The following is a 20,520-nucleotide window of genomic DNA, read 5'->3' on the forward strand; positions in this document are numbered from 1 at the left end:
GCCTGTTGTAACTCGGGATTACCAGGACCGAGCACAGGAGGAGGCCTTTTGGCCTGTTAAGCCGATGCCAACTATTAAAAAAGCTGTCCAGTTAATTCTCCTCCCCGCTCTGTTCCCACAGCCCCACCATTTTTTTTCCTGTTCAAATACTTTTCAATTTCCTTTTCAAAGTTTCTATTGAACCTGTTTCCATTACTCTTTCAGACCGTATTTTCAGATAATCATAACTCACTGCTGAAAATAAATTCTCCACATCTTCCCTTAGGTTTTTTGACATTGAACTGAAAACTTTGTTCTTGTTTACCAATCCTTTTTTCAGTACAATTTCCCTATATTTACACAATTAAAAATCCTTATTCGAGTTCATCTAGCAAAGACCTGGAATGAGAACAAAGATCTTCCTGATCTTCATGGTTCAGCCAGTCACTAGATACAGAGGAATCTCAATTATCCGAACACCTCGGGTGGGAGTATTTTGTTCGGATAATTGAACGTTCAGATAATCTAATGCCAGATAACACAGTTTAGCCAAGCATCGGGACCTTGCGATCTTGTCCAGATAATCTGAAATTCAGATAATCAAAAGCCAGATAATTGAGGTTCCTCTGTATAAGGACTGCCTGGGGGAGCCTTGAAGGGTGTTGTCTTGTTTAGCCTTGGCACTTCTGTGTCTGATTTACCGGCCGAGGGGCAGTTGTAACTGAGATGTTGTGAATGGGCTTAGTGAGAGTTGATTAGGGTCTCAAAGCCTTGGAGAGCCTTTGTTTTGAAGTATCTCCTGGATTTCCAGCAGGTATCTTGTTTTTGCAGGTGTCCAACCTTCAGCGCAAGGTGGCAGAAGTTGAACAAGAATTCCGCATCCGGGAAAAGGAGCTGTTGGGCAACCTGGAAGAGGCCCAGGGAATTGGGAAGAAGCTCCAGGACAATGCTCGCAACCTGGAGTTGAAGTTGCAGAAAGCTCACAGTGAGATCCATGAGCTCTGCCTGAAGCTGAGTGCGGCTGAGGGGCGGATAACCGGGTTGGAGGCGGAGCTAGCGCGGGTGGAGGGAATGAAACGGGACGTGGAGTTCAAGCTGGGGAGTCTGCATTCTGCACTCCGTCGCACTCTGGGCATCAGCCGAACTGGACGGACGCAGAGTCCCGCAGTGAGGGGCCGCAGCATCTCACCACAGAGACCACCATCTCCAATAAAAGGTGACCACAGATTTCAGGAAGGATTTCTGACACAATTCCTGAGGTATCAATAAAATTAAACTAGGCATCTGGATATCCCCCTCCAATAAAACGTCAACTGTTTAAATTCAGTTTACACATGGCCGTGGGTACTGTCTTCTCTCTCTCTCTCTCTCTCTCTCTCTCTCTCTCTCCCTCCTTCCTTACCTCTCTCTCTCTCTCACACACACTCTCACACTCTCCCTCTCTCTCTCTCACACACTCACAAACACACACTCTCCCTCTCTCACATACTCTCCCTCTCTCACACACTCACAAACACACACTCTCCCCCCTCTCTCTCTCTCACACACACACACTCCCTCTCACGCATACACACTCTCTCTCTGTCACACACACTCTCTCTCACACACACACTCTCACGCACACACTGACACACACACACACACACACACACACACTCTCTGTCTCTCACATACACTCTCACTTACACGCACTCTCACAAACACAGACACATACATGCACACAATCTCTCTCACAGACGCACACGCACTCACTCTAACACTGATTTGGAGGTGCTTGCTGCACAATTCTAAATGTACTATAGCTACTTTACCAACCAATTTAAGATAATCAAACAGTCTTGTAATATTTATGGTTGCAAGAAGCCATTCTCCGCAAACTAAAGGAATATGTTCCTATCTGGTGCTATTTTTGAATTACCTGGAAATTCGGGGATCCTATAGTTTACTATTGCTTTCTGTGTGGCAGTCCCTCTGTCAATCAGATGCAACTCATCAACTAATCAGCACCCTTTCTCCTGTGGTATAAACTATAGTGATGGTTCAGAATTTGGCATTCTTGCCTGACCAGCGAAAGACAAAAAGAGCTTCAGGGAAAATTCCTCTCTTTTCAGCCACATCAATGTTGAGAACATTAAGTAGAATGTGAGGTGGGGGAAGAAAGCACAGAGTGAAATCTCCCTAAGACCACTAGGTAAATGAAGATCTCCAGTTCCTTGATGGATGCTGCTGACTTATGATTAAACTGTGTTTGGATGTTCTGATATTGATGCTTTGGTGGGCCCTTGGGGTAGCGATCACTAGTCTGGCACTGAACCTCACAAAACAGCATGGTTCCAATGTTAATGCTGAGTTAGTCAATTCCAGCTTTAAGTGATGGTTGAGAGTTTGTGCTTCTGGGTTCAGGAAGATGAAAAAAGTGCTGTTGGATGACTACGCAACAATCATTTTCAGAGAGAGTGTGGTGTTCCCTGTGGGTGAATAACTGGCTACCATTCATTGTCTTGGCTCACCTAGATGGAGAGATGGCTGGTGCTCTGTAATGAATTGAAGAAAAAGGAAAACTACTAGAAAATTATCTGAGCTTATAAGAAAAGAGTTGGCATTCATATATCATCTTTTGTGATCTCAAGATGATCCAAACATGGAAGTTTTACATTAAGCAATTTACGCACAGTAAATTCCCACAAACAGCAATGTGGTCATGAGCAGCTAATCTGTATTTTGTAATGTTGCTTAAGGGATCTGAGATACTGGGAAAAAACACCTTTACTCTTTTTTTTAAATAATGCATCTTTTACAGCCATCTGAGAAGGCAAAACTCCCCCAAAGCTGCAGCACTCCCTCAATAAAAGGCTGCAGTGTTATGAACTCATCTGGGACTCAAACCCAGTACCTTCTCACTCAAAGGTGAGAGCACAACCCATTGAGCCACACTGACATCTCTTGTGTGTTGTGTGATTTCAGGTTTTGACAGCACTTTTACTACAACAGTGGACAGTGGCCATGGCAATCCAATCCCTCAGACTGGGACCCCTGAGCGCAACACCATATCCCGCTCTGCATCACCCGAACGTTCCATCTCCCCGACCCGCAGTGAGCAACTTGTGGCTGACATTGACCCGGAAGTGGTTCGGACAGCACTGCGAGAATTCCTTCAGGAGCTGAGAGACACACAGAGGGACCGGGTAAGGCTGAAAGTGGAATACCTCTCACCATTCGCACTGCCAGTACTGAGTGAAGCATGAAGTGGTCAAGCATGAGCAGGTCAGATCAGTAATAAGAGTAGTGAGTAAAGCTGGTTAAGGATGGAACCAAATCAGTGATTGGTTTAGAGGTAATTGATTAGGTTTAACAAACATTAAAGGGATGATAGCAGACTTGAAGGTTATCACTACCAAGAAAGAATGAACTTGGGCTCTTTACTTCAGAAAAGAATGGGCTGAGCTGATAGGTTGAAATTATGAGGACGTTTATTTTGTTAGATGCAGAGATGCTTCCACTAGAAAACTAGTGAACACAATACAATCCAATAAGGTCAAGTAAATAAAACACTCAACAGAGGGCATGCCTCCACCAAACTGTGTTAACTTAAAGTTATTACAATGTGGGTGTATCAGTGTGGACACGGTCAAAAATCACACGACACAGGGTTATGGTCCAACAGGTTTATTTGAAACCACAACCTGTTGGATTATAACCCGGTAGGTATTGACTAACGCTATTACAATTAAGCAGCTCTTCCTTGAGACTTTTATCCAGCTGATTAATGCTCAAAAACTATAAAGCTGAAAAAAAGCCTTATTATTAGAAGTCCCCATCTTACAGAGGGGATTCAAGCCAAAATACACCCATCAACCTGCTTTGAAAACACTGCTCACATTTTGATAGCCATGACAATTCCACTTCAACAACAGATAATATCTACAATGTTTGAAAACTGCTAACGGACATTTGCAATAAAACAGGCCATAATGTTCTTTTTAAAAAATGTCAATTTAACCCATCACCCAGAGCTGACAGATCCTTTAAAGAAATCTTAGGATTGGGGTCCACACCTTCATCCAAAACTAGTCAGTTTGTCCTTGGGGCAAGCCCTATCTGAGTGCCAGGTTTTGGGAAATCCCATCCATTGATGTTTGAGATACATTGCTCATAGACAAACAAATAGGGGCAACAATGTTGCCTCCACTCCTCTTCAGTAATGGAGGAGCAATTTCTTCATTACTTATTTCGTATAAATGTGTAGTTGATACAAGGAGTATATGGGGGCAGCATGGTGGCTCAGTGGTTAGCACTGCTGCCTCACAGCGCCAGGAACCCGGGTTCGATTCCAGCCTCGGGCGACTGTCTGTATGGAGTTTGCACATTCTCCCCATGTCTGCGTGGGTTTCCTCCGGGTGCTCCAGTTTCCTCCCACAGTCCAAAGATGTGCAGGTTAGGTGAATTGGTCATGCTAAATTGCCCATAGTGTTAGGTGCAATAGTCAGGGGGAATGGGTCTGGGTGGGTTACTCATCAGAGGGTCGGTGTGGACTAGTTGTGCCGAAGGGTCTGTTTCCACACTGTAGGGAATCTAATCATACATGTAAGGAACAGTTCATTAAAAATATGAAGGAAAAAGGACTAGAGGGTATGTTGATGAGTGAAGTGAAGTGATTGAAGACTATCACTAGCGTCAAACAGTTGGACTGAATGGTCTCTTTCTGTATTGCAAGTTTGCTGTAACTGTGAATAATTTTTAAATCTGCAAAAAATGTTGGTAGTAGAAGGAATGTTATTTCAGGGTTGGGAGTGTTTTAATCCATAGAGGAGATTAAACAGATTTTTTTAAAAATTGGAGCATGTTATGAAGCTTCTCCAACCCTCTGACTTATAGATTTCAGAGACTAGTTTAGTTTGGGGGTGATGGTTGGTTTGGACTAGTTGGACCAAAGGATCTGTTTCCATGCTGTATGACTCTGACTCTTTGTGTTACCTTTTTGTAGCAGGTAACACATGCACTTTGGGGCAAGCTGTTCCTGTACAGCTACAACTTTTGCATCTACCGAACAATGTGGAAAATTGCCTAACCACAAAAAAACAGGATAAATCCAGCCCTACCACTAACTTTTCTATTCGTCTACTCTCAATAATCAGCAAAGTGGTAAAGGGGATGTTGATTTTTTGAAAAATTCATTTATTGGATGTGGATGCTCTGAAACTGGGTTGCTATTTCTTGCTCATCCCAGAGGGCAGTTAAGAGTAAACCACAGCGCTGCGGGGCTGGGGTCACATTTAGGCATATACCAGCAACACTCACATACCATGAACAATGATTGGTGGAATTGGGTCCCTGGAAAACTCGGCTTTGATAATCCCCAGAACCTGAGAGCTGCTTGTGTCTGTCTGAATGTGAATCATTTTATTTGTGTTGCATGTGCTTTGGTATAACAATCCTAGACCAAGTTCTTCTGTCTTGCTATCAATTATTTAAGCTCTAGATGGACAGCCCACCAAAATCACATGATCCTGTTGAAATTCACGAGATCTGGTCAGCCGCGTAGCAAAGCAGGATGATGTGTGGAATTATGCGGCAATCAATCAGAACATTGGCATTGAAATTTGTCAGAAATGTCTCAGCAGTACACTACAAGCAGGTTGTCCATAAACATTACTAGACAGGTCCATAGCCCTGACCACCCACTGTGTGGTCAACAGTAATCAGTATCGGAGTAGGAATGTCTTGCTGCAGTTATACAGGGCTTTGGTGAGGCCACACCTTGAGTATTATGTGTAGTTGTGGTCTCCTAGTCAAAGGAAGGACATTCTTACCATTGAGGGAGTCCAGCGAAGGTAAACCAGACTGATTCCCAGGATGGCAAGACTGACATAGGAAGAAAGACTGGATTGACTGGGCCAGTTCTTGCTGGAATTTAGAAGAATGAGAGGGGATCTAAACATATAAAATCCTGATGGGACTAGAGACAGGCTAAATGCAGGAAGAATGTTCCTGAAGCCGGGAAAGTCAAGATCTAGGGGTCACAGTCTAAGAATAAAGGCCAGGCCATTCAGGACTGAGATGAGGAAGAATTACTTCACTCAGAGTTGTGACCCTGTGGAATTCTCTCCCAGAGAAAGCTGTTGAGGTCAGTTCATTAGATACATTCACGAGTGAGCTTAAGATGGCCCTTGCAGCTAAAGGGCTCGAGGGGTATGGAGAGAAAGCGGGAATGGGATACTGAAATTGCATGGTCAGCCATGATCATATGGAATGGTAATACAGGCTCGAAGAGCCGAATGGCCTACTCCTGCACCTAGTTTCTCATTAGTGCTTTATTTAAAGTCAGAAATTTGGAAAGGAATCACAAAAGTGTAAACTTTGTGAGACTGCGCCAGCCCGGTGCCTTGTAGCCATTGAAGGATCAGGACATCAAGGTCAGGCAACCCTCCCAGGGTGCCACAAGAAATCTCCATCTACAACAACACGACAGGCTCGGCAGTGTCTGAAAGACAAAGGGGGAAAACCGTTTCAGTACATTGCTTCATCAGGGCCACCACCAGAGATTACAGCTGAGGCAAGCACCAGTCTTTCAAAGACTGACCAACTGGCTGTGTATTCCAAGTAGGTCCTGCTGTAGCATGGATCATCATTTTCAAATCAATCATTGTTTGTTCATTTAGTTTGCTCCTTTCTCTCAGGATGCCACCTCTCTCTCGCTAATTCTGTCATTTTTCCCACTCAGGATGAAGCACACATTCAGGTTTCTAACTTGAATAGACAGCTGAGGGAGATGGAGTTTGATCGGGACAATGTAAACACTCGCTTACAGCAGCTGCAGAAATCATTGGACGAATGCGAGGAAGGTCAGTCCTAAACTAATCTCAAACGTGGATTGACTCGGGCTTGAAATTATTTAAAACACTTATCCATTCTAAATATGGTGTGGAAATCCCTGTGGTCCATCCCAGAATAAACCAAAGTGGTGTGTGCCCAGCCTCTCTAGTGGCAGGTGAACGAATGACTTATTCCTGACACCTGCATTGGGGAGCTATTCTCCAATTAGACTTCCAGGAAGGATTTCTACATATCAAGGGGTGTGGAAATCCAGAACTCTTCATGCCAAGATGCTCCAGAGACTTTGAAATGCAATTAATAAATTTTTGTGAGACAAGTGTATTAAGTGTTCCTGAACGAAGGTGAGGAGATGGAGTTAAGATGCAGACTGACTTATGTGTCTGATGGAACAGGTTCAAGGGGCTGAATGGCCTCCCAGTACGTCCTTTCCAGAAAGGATGGACAGGGTGAGTGAGGCTAAGGTTGACTGCATCACTGAGCCAAGATGCCAACAGCAGTGAGACAGTTGAGAGGTTGTTGAGGATGGCACTGACCGTGGGTGGCTCTCTCCTGTTTCTAGGTAAGCGGGGCATTGATGGGCGCCTGACCAGCGCTCAGTCTGCACTCGCGCTGCAGGAGGAGGCAATCCGTCGGAATGAACGAGAACGCAAAGCATTGCTTGAAAAGATTGCAACACTGGAGAGAACCATCCAGTCTGCTGATGGTGACCGGCGAAACACACAGGTGAAGCGCTCCTTCAGTTAACCACTGCCTGTTCCTTGTGAAACTGAATAAAAAACCGGTTTCCAGCTTCCTCTTCACTCCTCTACTGAAGATGTTAACTCATTGCTGTGCACAGGCATATCTTCAGGGAGAACCATTTGCATTTATATAACACCTTACATCACTGCAGGGACATCCCAGAGTGCTTTACAGACCATAAAGTACTTTGGGAAATGTAATTGTGAAATAAAGCAGCCAATTGTTTGTGGGTGACCCTAACCAGCCAGTCCAGTTGGAAGAGAATTTAAGTTCATAGAATCCTGACAGTGTGGAAAGAGGCCATCCAGCCGATTTGAATCTGCACTGACTCTCTGAAGAGCATCCCACCCAGACCCAGTTCTCCACTCTATCCCCATTAACCCACATTCACCATGGCTAATCCACCTAACCTGTATATCTTTGGACTGTGAGAGGAAACCCATTGCAAACATGGGGAGAATGTGGACACTCCACCCAGATGGTCACCCGAGGTTGGGATTGAACCCAGGTCCCTGGCGCTGAGCGGCAGCATTGCTAACCACTGAGCCACCATGCCAGCCGATTGGTTTCTTTAAATGGCAAGTAGGCAAAATCCTGTTTATCTAGTGCCTGCCGTACCTGGGGATGTCCAGAGAACTTCAGTGTCAATCAAGTACTTTTGAAGTGTAGTCAGTAGGGATCCAGTTGTTAGTCTAATTCTGACATTAACGACCAGATGTCCACTTGGGAAAATCCACTTTTGATCCCAAGCATGGAACATAGTTGCTTACCTTACTAGACTCCAGAGGCCTGGGCTAATGATCTGGAGATGTGAGTTCAAATCTCACTGTGAAAACTGGAATTAATTAGATGAATCAGAAGTAAAAAGGTAGTTTCTGGAATTGTCACTGTGGCTAGGAGCTTCCAGTGTCGTTGCATCCTGCTCACTTGCTGAAAGAGTAACAAGGCACCAAGCCTGAGCTTCCACAATATGGCCTGCTGTATCTTCCACCAATCAGGCTGTCTGAAGGGAGAATACGCCAACCAATGAGAGCTTCTGGCCAATCCAAGGTAGACAGCTCTAACAGTTGGCAGCAAGGACAACCACTGTGGGTGACATGGTGGCTCAGTGGTTAGCATTGCTGCCTCACAGCACCAGGGACCCAGGTTTGATTCCACCCTGAGGCGACTGTCTGTGTGGAGTTTGCACATTCTCCCAGTGTCTCTGTGGGTTTCCTCTCACAGTCCAAAGATGTGCAGGTTAGGTGCATTGGCCTTGTTAAATTGCCTATAGTGTGCAGGTTAAGTGGATTGGCTGTGGGAACTGTGGGGTTGTAGGGTGAGTCTGGGTGGGATGCTCTTCGGACGGTCGGTATGGCCGTGATGGGCAGAATGGCCTGCTTCCATACTAAAGGGATTCTAAGAGGCACTGGTGTAATGCTAATATCACAGGACTAGGAATTGGAGCCCCAGACTAATGAGCTGGGTTTGAAACCCAGAATGTTTGATGGTGACATTTGGATTCACTAAAAATTTGGAATAAAAAGCCAGCGTAATGGCCACCGTGTAAATTGTCATAAAAATCCACCTCACTCACTAATGCCCTTTAGGAAAGGAAATCTGCAATCCCTACCTGGTCTGGCCTACAAGTAACTCCAGACCCACCGGATGGGCAATAAATGCTGGCCTAGTCAGTAATATCCACATATCCACCTATCCATTGGGTAGATGCAACATCAAGCTCAGATGGGATTTCCTCACCCGCATCTTAATTTAGCCACTTTCCGGGCCACTTAAATGGGTTACCAAATGCTTTGGCAAATGTCACTTCAAGAAGAGCAGAGGAGAAAACTAAAGTGAGGGATAAAGAATCGATCTCCATGCCTTAACAAATGGAAGAATTGCCTGATGTGTGGAAATTGGGAGAGTGTTGGTTGATAATGGAAAACAAAAACATCAGGTTACAAAATTGCTGAGACTTACAAAAATAAAGAATAAAATGAGGCTGGGTGTTAAAAGGCCCTTTTCAACCCACAGTATAATAATGGGATAAAACCCCTCGGGGCAACTGGAATCTTCTCTGCAGGGTTAGGAGCAGAATAAAAGGTCACTCCATTGCCCAGGATTGTATCCTTAATGATCAAGATATCATTGAGACAAACAAGGGAGGAGATGGCGAGGGATTAGGAAATTCTAGACCACAGCATTTCTGATTACTGAGGGAATTTAATGGGACATCCTGTAAGATATCCCTGAAGAGACTGTGGCTCTTGGTGTCTGAGGGAGCCACTCTAATCCCAATTAATCGTGCAAAAAATTCTGGACTTAACTGACTAATACTTGGACTGAGGTCACGTGCAGTGGCTGCAGAACAGGAGAACACTCCAAGTTTGGCTTGGCAATAAGTGCTTGGGGCAGGTCTGGTAGGCAGCAAGTGGTCACATGGGAGGAGGGGGAGGGTGGTAGCCTTCTGGATGAGGCTTATGGGGCATAGGGACTGGTGGGGAATGGGCTGCAAACACACACATGTAAAATAGCTCACAGTAGCTAGCCACGCTAATGCCTGTATCCCACTCTTGTGTTGTCTACAATGAATGCTTATTGGTCAGAGAATTACGTAATCCACTGCTGGCTCTGCTGATAGACAGGAGGAGGGTGGGTGGTGTGGACCGTCGGAAGAGGGTGTGAAGGTGGAAGGGGGAGTCTGTGGTTATAGGGAGAAGGAAATTAGAGCTTGAGTTAATACCCTGTTGTTATCACCTCATGAAGTACCTGTTAAAGTTACTAAGCCTCACAGACCCAGACCCTGTCCTGACATAGCCAGGTTACTCTCTCTGGTACCTGCTCTCATTGTTACTTTACTGTCGACAGCAATGAAACATGCACTGCTGTGTCAACTTGAAGAGTGTCGAGCATTCCAGAATGTTCCACAGCAGTGCACTCAGACAAAAATGACTCCGGCCCACACAGCCAGAAATGGGATATTTGACCGAGGCTTTGACAAGCGTCTAGGTTTTAGGGAACACTTTAAGGGACCAGGGAAAGATTTGGAGCAAAGAAGATGAAGGAGAGAATCCTCCTGCTATGGAAGCTGACTGCTGAGGCACAGCGGCCATTGGTAAGGCATAGGGAAGGGAGGGATACACAAGGTGGATCGGAGCATTTGAAATGGGGGGAGAAACAGTTGGAGGAGATTTCAAACATTGGAAGGGGCAAGACCGGGAAGGCAGCTGAATGCAAGGTTAAGAATTTGAAATCTGGCATTTTGTTGTAATGGGAGCCAACATGGGTCAGGCATAATGGGTGAATGGGACTTGATACAAGATTGCATTGGGGTAGCAGAGATTCGAACACCAGCTTTAACAGTGAAAGACAGCAAGTGTTGAGAACAGATACTGTCCTCATCGGACTTGTGCACGATAGTGGCAGCAGTCCTTCATTCAGTTCAGTCCAGATTCTGTGCTTAGATCCCTGTGGTGGAATGTGAGCCCACACCTTTCTGATTCTGAGGCTGATTGAGTGCAGGGCCAGCACCAATTGAACTGTAAGAGGTGATAAACAGTACTGCGCTCTTCCACCTTCCATCGATTCATTCACTCTCTGTGTCATTCCCACAGGAAAAATTGAGCAAAATGAAGGCGAGCGAGGCCAAGCTGGAGAGCGACAAGCGCAAACTGAAGGAATTCCTCGACGCCTCCGAGAGCCGGGCCACTAAGCTGGAGCTGACTCGCCGGTCGCTGGAGGGAGAGCTGCAGAGGATGAAGTTGGTGGCCAGTGATCGGGAGACAGAGGTCCAGGCTCTTCAAGATCGCATAGACACCCTGCAGAGGCAGGTGGCGGACAGCCAGGCCAAGGCCAACAGCCTGCAGCTGACTGTGGACCGGCTGAATGCCTCGCTCACCAAATCCGAGGAAGGGGAAAGCCACCTGAAAGACAAAGTGCAGAGCCTGTCGCTGCTGCTGTCTGACAGGGCAGCGGGTGCATCCGTGCTCCAGGACAAGGTGGCGCAGCTGCAGAAAGCACTAAGTAGCAGTGAGCATGACCGACGTATCCTGCAGGTGAATGTCTGCGTTGTTACACTGCCTGGGGCACCCTCGCTACACACACCCAAAGCAAGGCTCTCTGTCATACGTTCAACACAGAGTTCACCCTGACCTGCCCCAAGAACTAGCTGCTAAGAGTGCGAGTCTTTATTTAATAAGGAACTTCTTTTCTACTTTGAGGGGCAGTCTCAGTTACTTTACTATCAAAACACTCCAATATTCCTGAGATGTTAGTCTCCATCCTCCCTGTCCTCTCTTTCATTTTCCTTCTCCTTCATCCTGTACACTCTCTTCAAACTCTGCATCTGTGTGTTAAGGGGAGGTGACAGCCTAGTGGTATTATTGCTGGACTTCAAATCCAGCAACTCAGGTAATGTCTGAAGACATGAGTTCCAATCCTGCCATGGCTGATGGTGGAATTCAATAAACATCTGGAATTAAGAGTCTAGTGATGACCGTGAATCGATTGTTGGAAAGACTCACTTGTCCATTAATGTCCTTTAGGGAAGGAAGCTGCCGTCCTTACCCAGTCTGGCCTACATATGATTCCAGATCCACAGCAATGTGATTGACTCTTAACATGCCCTCTGGGATGGGCAATAAATGCTGGGCCTAGCCAGCGATGTCCTCATCCCGTGAATGACTAAAAAGAACTCTTAACCTTTTCTTTTCCATCTCTACCCTCCATCCTTCATTCCCTCACTTCAAGTGACTTGCCCCCCAATCATATCTGCCTCCTACCTCCTATCTCCCTTTCCATCTTCTACTCATTTCCTTTCTATTCACAGACCTACAGAGCCGTGGTGTGACAAAGGTTGCTTTTTGTTTTGTTTGGATATTTTGAATGGCGCTTTTCTCTTCAAGTAACACCATCAAAAACAAGTTTATCTCATTATTCATCTCACTTTCGGTTTCTGGGACCTTATTATGTTCAAATTATAGTGGCAATGTTTGTTTCCAAAAACAACTACACTTGTAAGATACCATCATTGACTGTGAGACTCTGTGAGGAATATCATGAAAGGTGCTATATAAATGCAGCCAGAGGGCGGAGCAGAGAGAATTAGATGAAATAGGGTGGGTGGAGGATAATCTGGAGAATAAATACAGCCATAGACCTGTTTTTACCTTCTGATTTTCTTCCCAGTAATTAAGATTAATGTGCACTTATAGGCAGGGTCTCTCAATGTCAGGATTTGTTGCTTTCCCATTCACTCCACCTTCCAGCTTGTTCATTGTTTCAATCTCTTTTAGAGTCTGAACGTGCCCCGATGGCTGAGTTAGTAACACACATGTTTCCTATCTCTCCCTGGCAAAATGTCTGGCCTGTAACAGCTCACAGACTGGCTTTGTGCCCAGGAAAAGCTGAGCACTCACCAAAGCCCCCCCCTCGTTGAATTCTGAAGGTGTTCCTTCAGAAAGGTACACTTGGTGGGATTGGCTTCCCCTTTGACTGTGGAGGGTTAGGTTAAAGAGAAGACAACAGTCAAAACTGCTGAGAAGTATTAAATAAGAAAATACTCCATGTCTACTAAAGGCAGGTTAAAGGTGAGCTGTTGTTGTACTTGTCACTGTTAGAGCATTGTGGAGCAAGTTTGACTTTGCTACGAATATTTGTTTAAACAAAGATGCAGTAGTTCCTCAAAAAGCCATGTTTTAGGTATAATAATGTGTGCACATGTGTATGTGTGTACCTGACAGTCTGTGTGTCTGTAACAACAATTATATGTTTGCACTTGGCACTGGGAAGGACTGTCACTGTACCAGGGAGCTGACATCTCAGGCAGCAGAATAGCTGTGCTGATTGAGTTACACCCAGAACACTGAGCTCCAGGGACTGCTTCCTCATTAGAGTTCCTTACCAGACACACAATGCAGATTCATCACCTAAGCTATATAAACCAGCTGGGCTGGGATCAGTGTTCCCTCCCTGTTTTCTTCTCTGGGCAGCTCCAGTGCCAAGTGCACACGCTTGTAAATGGTCTCTGTGAGACCTTCTGCACATGCACCGCTTAAAGGGAACATGAGCCAGCGGAGAATTGGCTGAGTGAGGAGTATGAGGAGGAGGGTTAGAGTTCAGGCACAGCTGGGAATGTACAGTAGAACCCCACCACCACCCCCATATCCGCGGATTCAGTTTCCGCGGTTTACCGTGACTCAAAAATATTACATGGAGTATTCCAGAAATAATTCCAGGGGGCTGCCGGGGAAGTGGGTTTAAATCAGAGGGTTTGCTACTATCCGCAGTTTCGGGCATCTGCTGTAGGCCTTGGAACATATTACCCACGGATACAGGGGGGACACCTGTACAGGAATAAGGAAGATTGGGAATGGGAGGGAAGGTGGAGCTGGCAGAGTGAAGCCATGAACAGAACTTAATTCTACCTTCAGAAACCGATTGGTAGGCATGAGGGGCTATACAATTGGGAGGGACAAGAGCTGCAGGAGAGCAGTGGAATACTGTGTCCCATCTATTGCCTGGCTCCATGTCATTTTCAGGAGCGGGAAGGATTAAGAATGGTGTTTCTGCCTTGATACCAATTAAGATTCCATCACTGCTGGTATTCTATTAGTACTGAGGCAAGCTGACGTCAAGTGGGGAGCTGCCAATTTAAAAGCTGACATCTTGCATGTGGGTTCCTAATGGTGCACCCTGTGGCTCACAGAAGGAGCTGGCTCCTTGCAAATCTTACCCCTTCTCAAAAATGAGTGCCCTGACCCCTCGGCAGGGCCTGCTTCCTGTCAGCAGCCTCCGTTGTGGTTGCTGGTCGTGGTGAGCACCAATCCCAGCAGCCATGAGCTGTGCAGGCAGAACTAAGGTTGGCACAGAGACACGCTCTGGGGTCAAATCATGTGCTGTCATAAACCTCTTAGGACCTGAGCATGTGAAATGACCACCAATTCTGTTCAAGTGTTGCCCTGTGCAATGGAGCTGGCACCATATCCCTTAAAGCAGGAGGGGGGCGATGATCGGCCAAAGTTAACTCGGGAGCAGGAATTGCTAGGCAGAGGGTGACTGCAAGCCTCTTTGAAGAACCTCGTAACCCGGGGAGCTTCATCTAATCTAGTTCCAGTCTGCGCGTGGACCGAAGGCGAGCGTTGAATTCCCTTTTGTTTTCGGCAGGAGCGTCTGGAGGCAGCACGTCAAGCTCTTAGTGAGACAAAGAAACAGAACAGCCTCCTGTCGGACAGGGTCCAGGCCCTCCAGACTGAGCAGCACGATGGGGAGCAACAGCGTGTGGAGCTGGAATGTCAGCTCCAAAAACATCAGGAGGTTTGAACCTTACTATGACTTTCTACCTTCTTTTAAGGGGTTGAATTTTGTATTTGTACTCGGACATTTATGGACGTGCTGTTTTATTTAGATGGAGAAGGACTGCAGAACTCCGCGGTACAGAGGGATCTGGGAATATTGGAACACGAATCTCAAAATAATAGAAAGTGATGAGGAAGCAGTGTTGATTTTTATTACAAGGGGAATATAAAAGTAGTGAAGTGTGGTTGCAGCTAAACAGGACCTTAGTGAAACCACATCTGGACAACCATCTACTAGTCTCCTTACTTAAGAAAGGATATTATTGCTTTAGAAGCAGCTCAGAGAAGGTTCATTCGACAAATTCCTTGGAGGAAGGGTTATCTTTTATGAAGAACTGTTAAGAGATATTGGCCTATTCCTCACGACGAGTAGAAGAGTGAGGTCTGAAACTTATAAGAATCTGAAGGGACTTGGCAGGTTGGATGCTGAGGATGTTTTTCCTTTTGTGGGAGTCTGGAATTATTAAAAATTAGGGGTCACCCATTAAAGGTAAGGAATTATTGCTCTGAGGGTTGTTAATCTCTGGAATTCTCTTTCCCAGAGACCAGGGGAGGCTGGATATATTTAAGACTGAGTGAGATGGAGTTGGACCAAAAAGGGATTCGAGGGTAGTTGAGGAGCAAGCAGGAAAGTTGAGTTGTTGAACAGCAGAGCAGGCTGGAGGGCCTACTCTCACCCATGTGTCCTTCCCAGGTCTAGAAATTTGTGATTTTTAAAATATTTTCTTGGTGGTGGTATGGCCAAACAGGTGGCCTGAGAAGGACACATGGGTGAGAGTAGGCCCTCCAGCCTCCTCTGCTGTTCAACAACATGGTGACTAATTTGATTGTGTTTTCAACTCCACTTTCCTTCTCTCTTCCCCTCCTTCTCTCTTCTCTCTGTCTCTGTCTCTCTCTCTCAATCTTTCTTTCTCTCTCTCTCTTTCTCTGTCTCTGTCTCTGTTTCTCTTTCTCTGTCTCTCTCTGTTTTCCTTTCTCTCTTTTCTCTTTTCCTTTCTCTCTCTCTTCCTTCCTTTCTTTCTCTCTTCCTTACTTCCTCTCTTTCTGTTTCTCTCTCACTACCTTTGTGTTTACTCTCTCTTTCTCCCCTCCCGCCTGTCTATGTGTGTCTGTCTCCCTCTCTTTCTTTCTTTCTCTCTCTCTCTGTCTGTCTGTTTGTCTGTCTGTTTGTCTCTCTCTCTCTCTTTCATACCCTGCCTCTGGAGAAGGGGCACTGGACCAGAAACGTAAATTCAGATATTGCCAGACCTGCCAGCTCTCCAGGCACCTTCTGTTTCTGTTTTTGTTTCTGATTTCCAGCGTCTGCAGTTCTTTTGGGGTTTTTTTAATGTCCAGTGAGACCCTGTTTATTTTATCCAATTCCGATCATTGTCTGCAGATGCTGCACCAGCGTCAGGAAGGAGACGAGATCACACTGCGGAGTGTTCAGAAACTTCAGGAGGAGAAACATCTTCTCCAGGAGCGGCTGAGTATCCTGCAGCGCGCTGTCGCTCAGCTGGAGAACGAGAAGCGTGAGCTGGAGAGGTCGTCAGTCCGCCTGGAGAAGGATAAAAGTGCCCTGAAAAAGACACTGGACAAGGTGGGTCTGAAATCCCAGAGGCTGCAGACACATTCAGAACCTTCTGTAATAAACCAGCAGGTGAGAACTGAGCTGTACCAGATGTGCATGAGTGATTTTTAAATTTTAATTGAGGAGCCACAAAGATCACGATATAGGAGACGTGGAAGATGGAAGAGTTAGAGAGAAGGTGAGATAATCAGGAGGTGGTGAGAAGATGCTGTCAATGCATTTCAAAAGCCAGGTATTGGGAGGAAGGAAGAGATGCATAATTTGAGGTTTTTATTGGGCTTTTTCTTGTTTCTATAAGTCCTAGTGCAGAACTTGGGCTCTGTCTGTTTGAGCCTAGACGAGTCATCATATCCACAATACAAGTCTTCCTGCTATAACGTGCATTTTGTCTGCGTGAATTGGCGATAACATGATTGATGCTTTGTGGACACTGTTTAGAAAATGTGAACTTTGTACTGGATGGGTATAGTGATCTTTTACAGCGCGATTTTCCACAGAGGTTTTTCATAATGCGCTTTCCTGTAGCATGAGATTGCAGAGGAACACGACCGTTGTGTTATACCAGAACACTGTATAAAATCATCTACTTTCACCTTCATAATATCATTTGAGTTTGCCCGGTCTTAGCTCATTTGATATTGAAACCCCATCCTTGCGCTTATTACCTCTGATCTCAACTATTCCAACACAATCCTGGCTGGTTTCCCACATTTATACCTTCCATAAACTTGAGGTCATCCGAAGCTCCACTACTTGTGTCTTAACTCACAGCAATTCCTATTCCCAAAAACAATTGTGCTAGCTGACCTACTATGAGAAAGGTTGATAATATATTATCATTGTTTGGGAATTGAGCTTGAATTTTAATGCAGAGATAATTGGGTTTATGGTTTTAATTCAATGAAAGTTTTTTTTCCCTCAGACATCAGAAAGTCTTTTACGAACAGTGACTTTAAACATTTCCAAGAAAGCATCTGTCTTAATTTAAGTGATGAGGTAAACTACCCAAGGGAGTTAAATGACAACATTTAAAACTTCTGCAAGGTTGAACCTTCCTGGTATACAGGACAATAAACAATGGGGTGCAGTCAGGTTTCAGTGAAGAAGAGTTTTTTCATACTAGCAGATGCACAATTTAGTTTGTGGCATATAGACTTTCAAAACTGGAAAGAAGTCTTAAAACTGTTTTAGCAGTTAAGTAACTTCTCTTAAAGCTCAATTTGAAAAAGTCTATAAAGTAATCGATGTCTGTATATCTCAGGAAGAGACAGTAATGGGTGTGTAGCTTTGTTTTTGTTTTCCATTGTGTAATAACTTGTGTTTTTTTAAAAAGAACATTTTTAGCCTCGTGTGAACATATTCAGTGACTAACCAGTGTGGTAACCAAACTGCAAAAAATAAATGTCATGATTTGGAGATGCCGGTCTTGGACTGGGGTGGACAAAGTTAAAAATCACACATCACCAGGTTATAGTCCAATACATTTAATTGGAAGCACACTAGCTTTCGGAGTGCCACTCCTTCATTAGGTGGTTGTGACAAAAAAATCTAGTGTGCTTCCAATTAAACATGTTGGACTGTAACCTGGTGTTGTGTGATTTTTAACTTCGAGCAAAAAATAAAACTTGTGTTCTGTCAAGCCAGGCCTGAGATCTGACTTGTCCTGTATTGCCATCAGCTGAAATTGTAGCACTACACTGACTTCCCATCAGCAATGTCTTAATTTTAAAGTTCTTGTTGTGTTTTCAAATCTTTTCTTCTCTATCTCTGTAATCTCCTCCAGTCCCTCTGTGACATCTGTGTTGCTCTACATCTGGTCTCTTGCATTCCCAACCATTGTTGCTCTATTATTGGTGGTGGCATCTTCAGTCACTTGAGGCCCAAACTCTGGAATTCCCTCCCTAAACCTCTCTGCTTCTCTGTCTTGCTCTCCTCCTTTAACTCACTTCCTAAAACCTTCCTCATTGATCAAGCTGTTGGTCTTCCAACCTGATAGCTCCTTCTGTGGTTCAGTGTTTTTCAGACTCCGTTTTGCAATTTTGCCTCTTGAGATCTAGGAATTGAATGGGTGCTGCATTCTTAACAGTACTATCCTCACAGATCAAACATTGAAGCAAGGTGCTGACACCTTCCTCCTTAATCTGGATGTGTTAGGGCCCCTCTCCAGTGGATAAAGTGAGGACTGCAGATGCTGGAGGTCAGAGCTGAAAATGTGTTGCTGGAAAAGCGCAGCAGGTCAGGCAGCAAGCTGATGCCCGAAACGTTGATTCTCCTGTTCCTTGGATGCTGCCTGACCTGCTGCGCTTTTCCAGCAACACATTTTCACCCCAGTCCAGTGGACTGGAGAGCACTCCTTCCTCAGCATACATCAGAGCAGATATTCTGCTCATTCTTCATGTCCTGTTGTTGAGAAATCGTGGGCTGCCCTTTTCCCTACATAACAGTCAATTGAATAAAGTAATTCATTGTATAATATGCATTCTGTTGATATGAGTAGGCACTATACAAGATGGCTTTTTATCTTCAAGCTTTTGGGCAGCTTTAAGTAGGTTCTGTAGAGAGACTGCAAATGATAAGACTGACCTACTCGGCTGTACGTGTGAGGGTTTGTCCACAGCAATGTGTTTCTCACGTGCCTGTACTGCTATCCACTGATCTCGCTCCCCGCTGTTTCCCTGCAATTCTTTTCCGTTGCTAGCATTTCTCCAATTATCTTTTGAATGTCTCATACTATTCCAATCTGCCTTCCAGGGAATGCAGTCCTGCATCATTGCAAGCTGCTGGGTGAAGTATGATTCGATTAGATTCCCTACAGTGTGGAAACGGGCCCTTCGGCCCAACCAGTCCACACCGACCCTCCGAAGAGTAACCCACCTAGACCCATTTCCCTCTGACGAATGCACCTAACACTATGGGCAATTTAGCATGGCCAATTCACCTGACGGGCACATCTTTGGACTGTGGGAGGAAACTGGAGCACCCAGAGCAAACCCACCCTGACACAGGGAGAATGTGCAAACTCCACACAGACAGTCACCCGAGGCTGGAATCGAACCTGGGACCCTGGTGCTGCGAGGCAGCAGTGCTAACCACTGAGCCACCGTTTCTGATCACCATTTCTGAGTGCGGCTTTCAATTTCCAATTTTACTAATTGAACTTAAACTGCAACAGGTGCCATGGTGGGATTTGAACCTATGCCCCCAGTGTATAATCATGTCCAAAAGAGAAAATGCTGGAAAATCTCAGCAGGTCTGGCAGCATCTGTAAGGAGAGAAAAGAGCTGACGTTTTGAGTCTAACTGATCCAGGTCACCTGTACCCCTTCTTGTTTCCTCTTGTTGCCTATTTTTCTTTCTGCCAGCTGTTTTTCAACCTTTTACATGAGACAGATACTATACCATCTCCTCCCACTGGTTGTAGGTGGAGCGTGAGAGACTGCGGACCGAGGAGGATACACTGCGCATATCTGCAGAGAAGGGGCGCCTGGATCGTTCACTGACGACTGTGGAACAGGAGCTAGTGGAAGCTCAGAGACAGACCCAGCAACTGCAGGTAGGAATCATTGCAGAGTGGCCAAGTGTGTGGAAGGGAGTGAATTGTCCCATGGACATAGACCATGAACATGGCCAAGCACAGGTTCAACGGTGCGAGACAATGCATCCATGACCTAGATGTGAATTTGAAGTGCACCTTTAATTGGGAGCATACTAGTTGTCATGTTCTGTTATACTCTGTCATTGAACAATTGATGCCCAAGAGAATGGCCCCAGAAAGAAATGGCACATTTAATCTTGTCAGTGTAACTGATTTTAACTCTACATTTGTCACTGTCAACCTATATTATTTTTTACTGATGTTTCTCTAACCTTGGCCTCATTTCTTTATCCTTTTTTTCTGGAGGACGTTGTGCCATTTTTGTTACAAGTGAGCCGGTTGCTATTGGCAAACTCTTCCACCACCATGTCCATCCTTCATGCCACACCCAGACTGAGAGTGCTGGCATCATGGCTAAACCAATCCTATCCTAACCAGGCACTCGCACATTTTCTAGCGGCAGCC

General features: G+C 45.3%; 1 protein-coding gene across 6 annotated transcripts in view; it reads left to right on the plus strand.

Moving 5' to 3' along the window:
* LOC140487105 (uncharacterized) overlaps nucleotides 1–20,520 on the plus strand; it is a 99,223-nt gene that overhangs the window by 67,965 nt on the left and 10,738 nt on the right. For all 6 annotated transcript variants that reach the window (XM_072586591.1, XM_072586585.1, XM_072586589.1 and 3 more), the window contains 8 exons: nucleotides 811–1,195; nucleotides 2,944–3,164; nucleotides 6,701–6,821; nucleotides 7,373–7,536; nucleotides 11,151–11,591; nucleotides 14,701–14,850; nucleotides 16,270–16,470; nucleotides 19,882–20,013. In XM_072586591.1, coding sequence (XP_072442692.1) covers nucleotides 811–1,195; nucleotides 2,944–3,164; nucleotides 6,701–6,821; nucleotides 7,373–7,536; nucleotides 11,151–11,591; nucleotides 14,701–14,850; nucleotides 16,270–16,470; nucleotides 19,882–20,013 — 1,815 coding nt within the window. The remainder of the gene's footprint in view (nucleotides 1–810; nucleotides 1,196–2,943; nucleotides 3,165–6,700; nucleotides 6,822–7,372; nucleotides 7,537–11,150; nucleotides 11,592–14,700; nucleotides 14,851–16,269; nucleotides 16,471–19,881; nucleotides 20,014–20,520) is intronic.

Source organism: Chiloscyllium punctatum, chromosome 16 (genome assembly GCF_047496795.1).
Source record: "Chiloscyllium punctatum isolate Juve2018m chromosome 16, sChiPun1.3, whole genome shotgun sequence".
Lineage (NCBI taxonomy): Eukaryota > Metazoa > Chordata > Chondrichthyes > Orectolobiformes > Hemiscylliidae > Chiloscyllium > Chiloscyllium punctatum.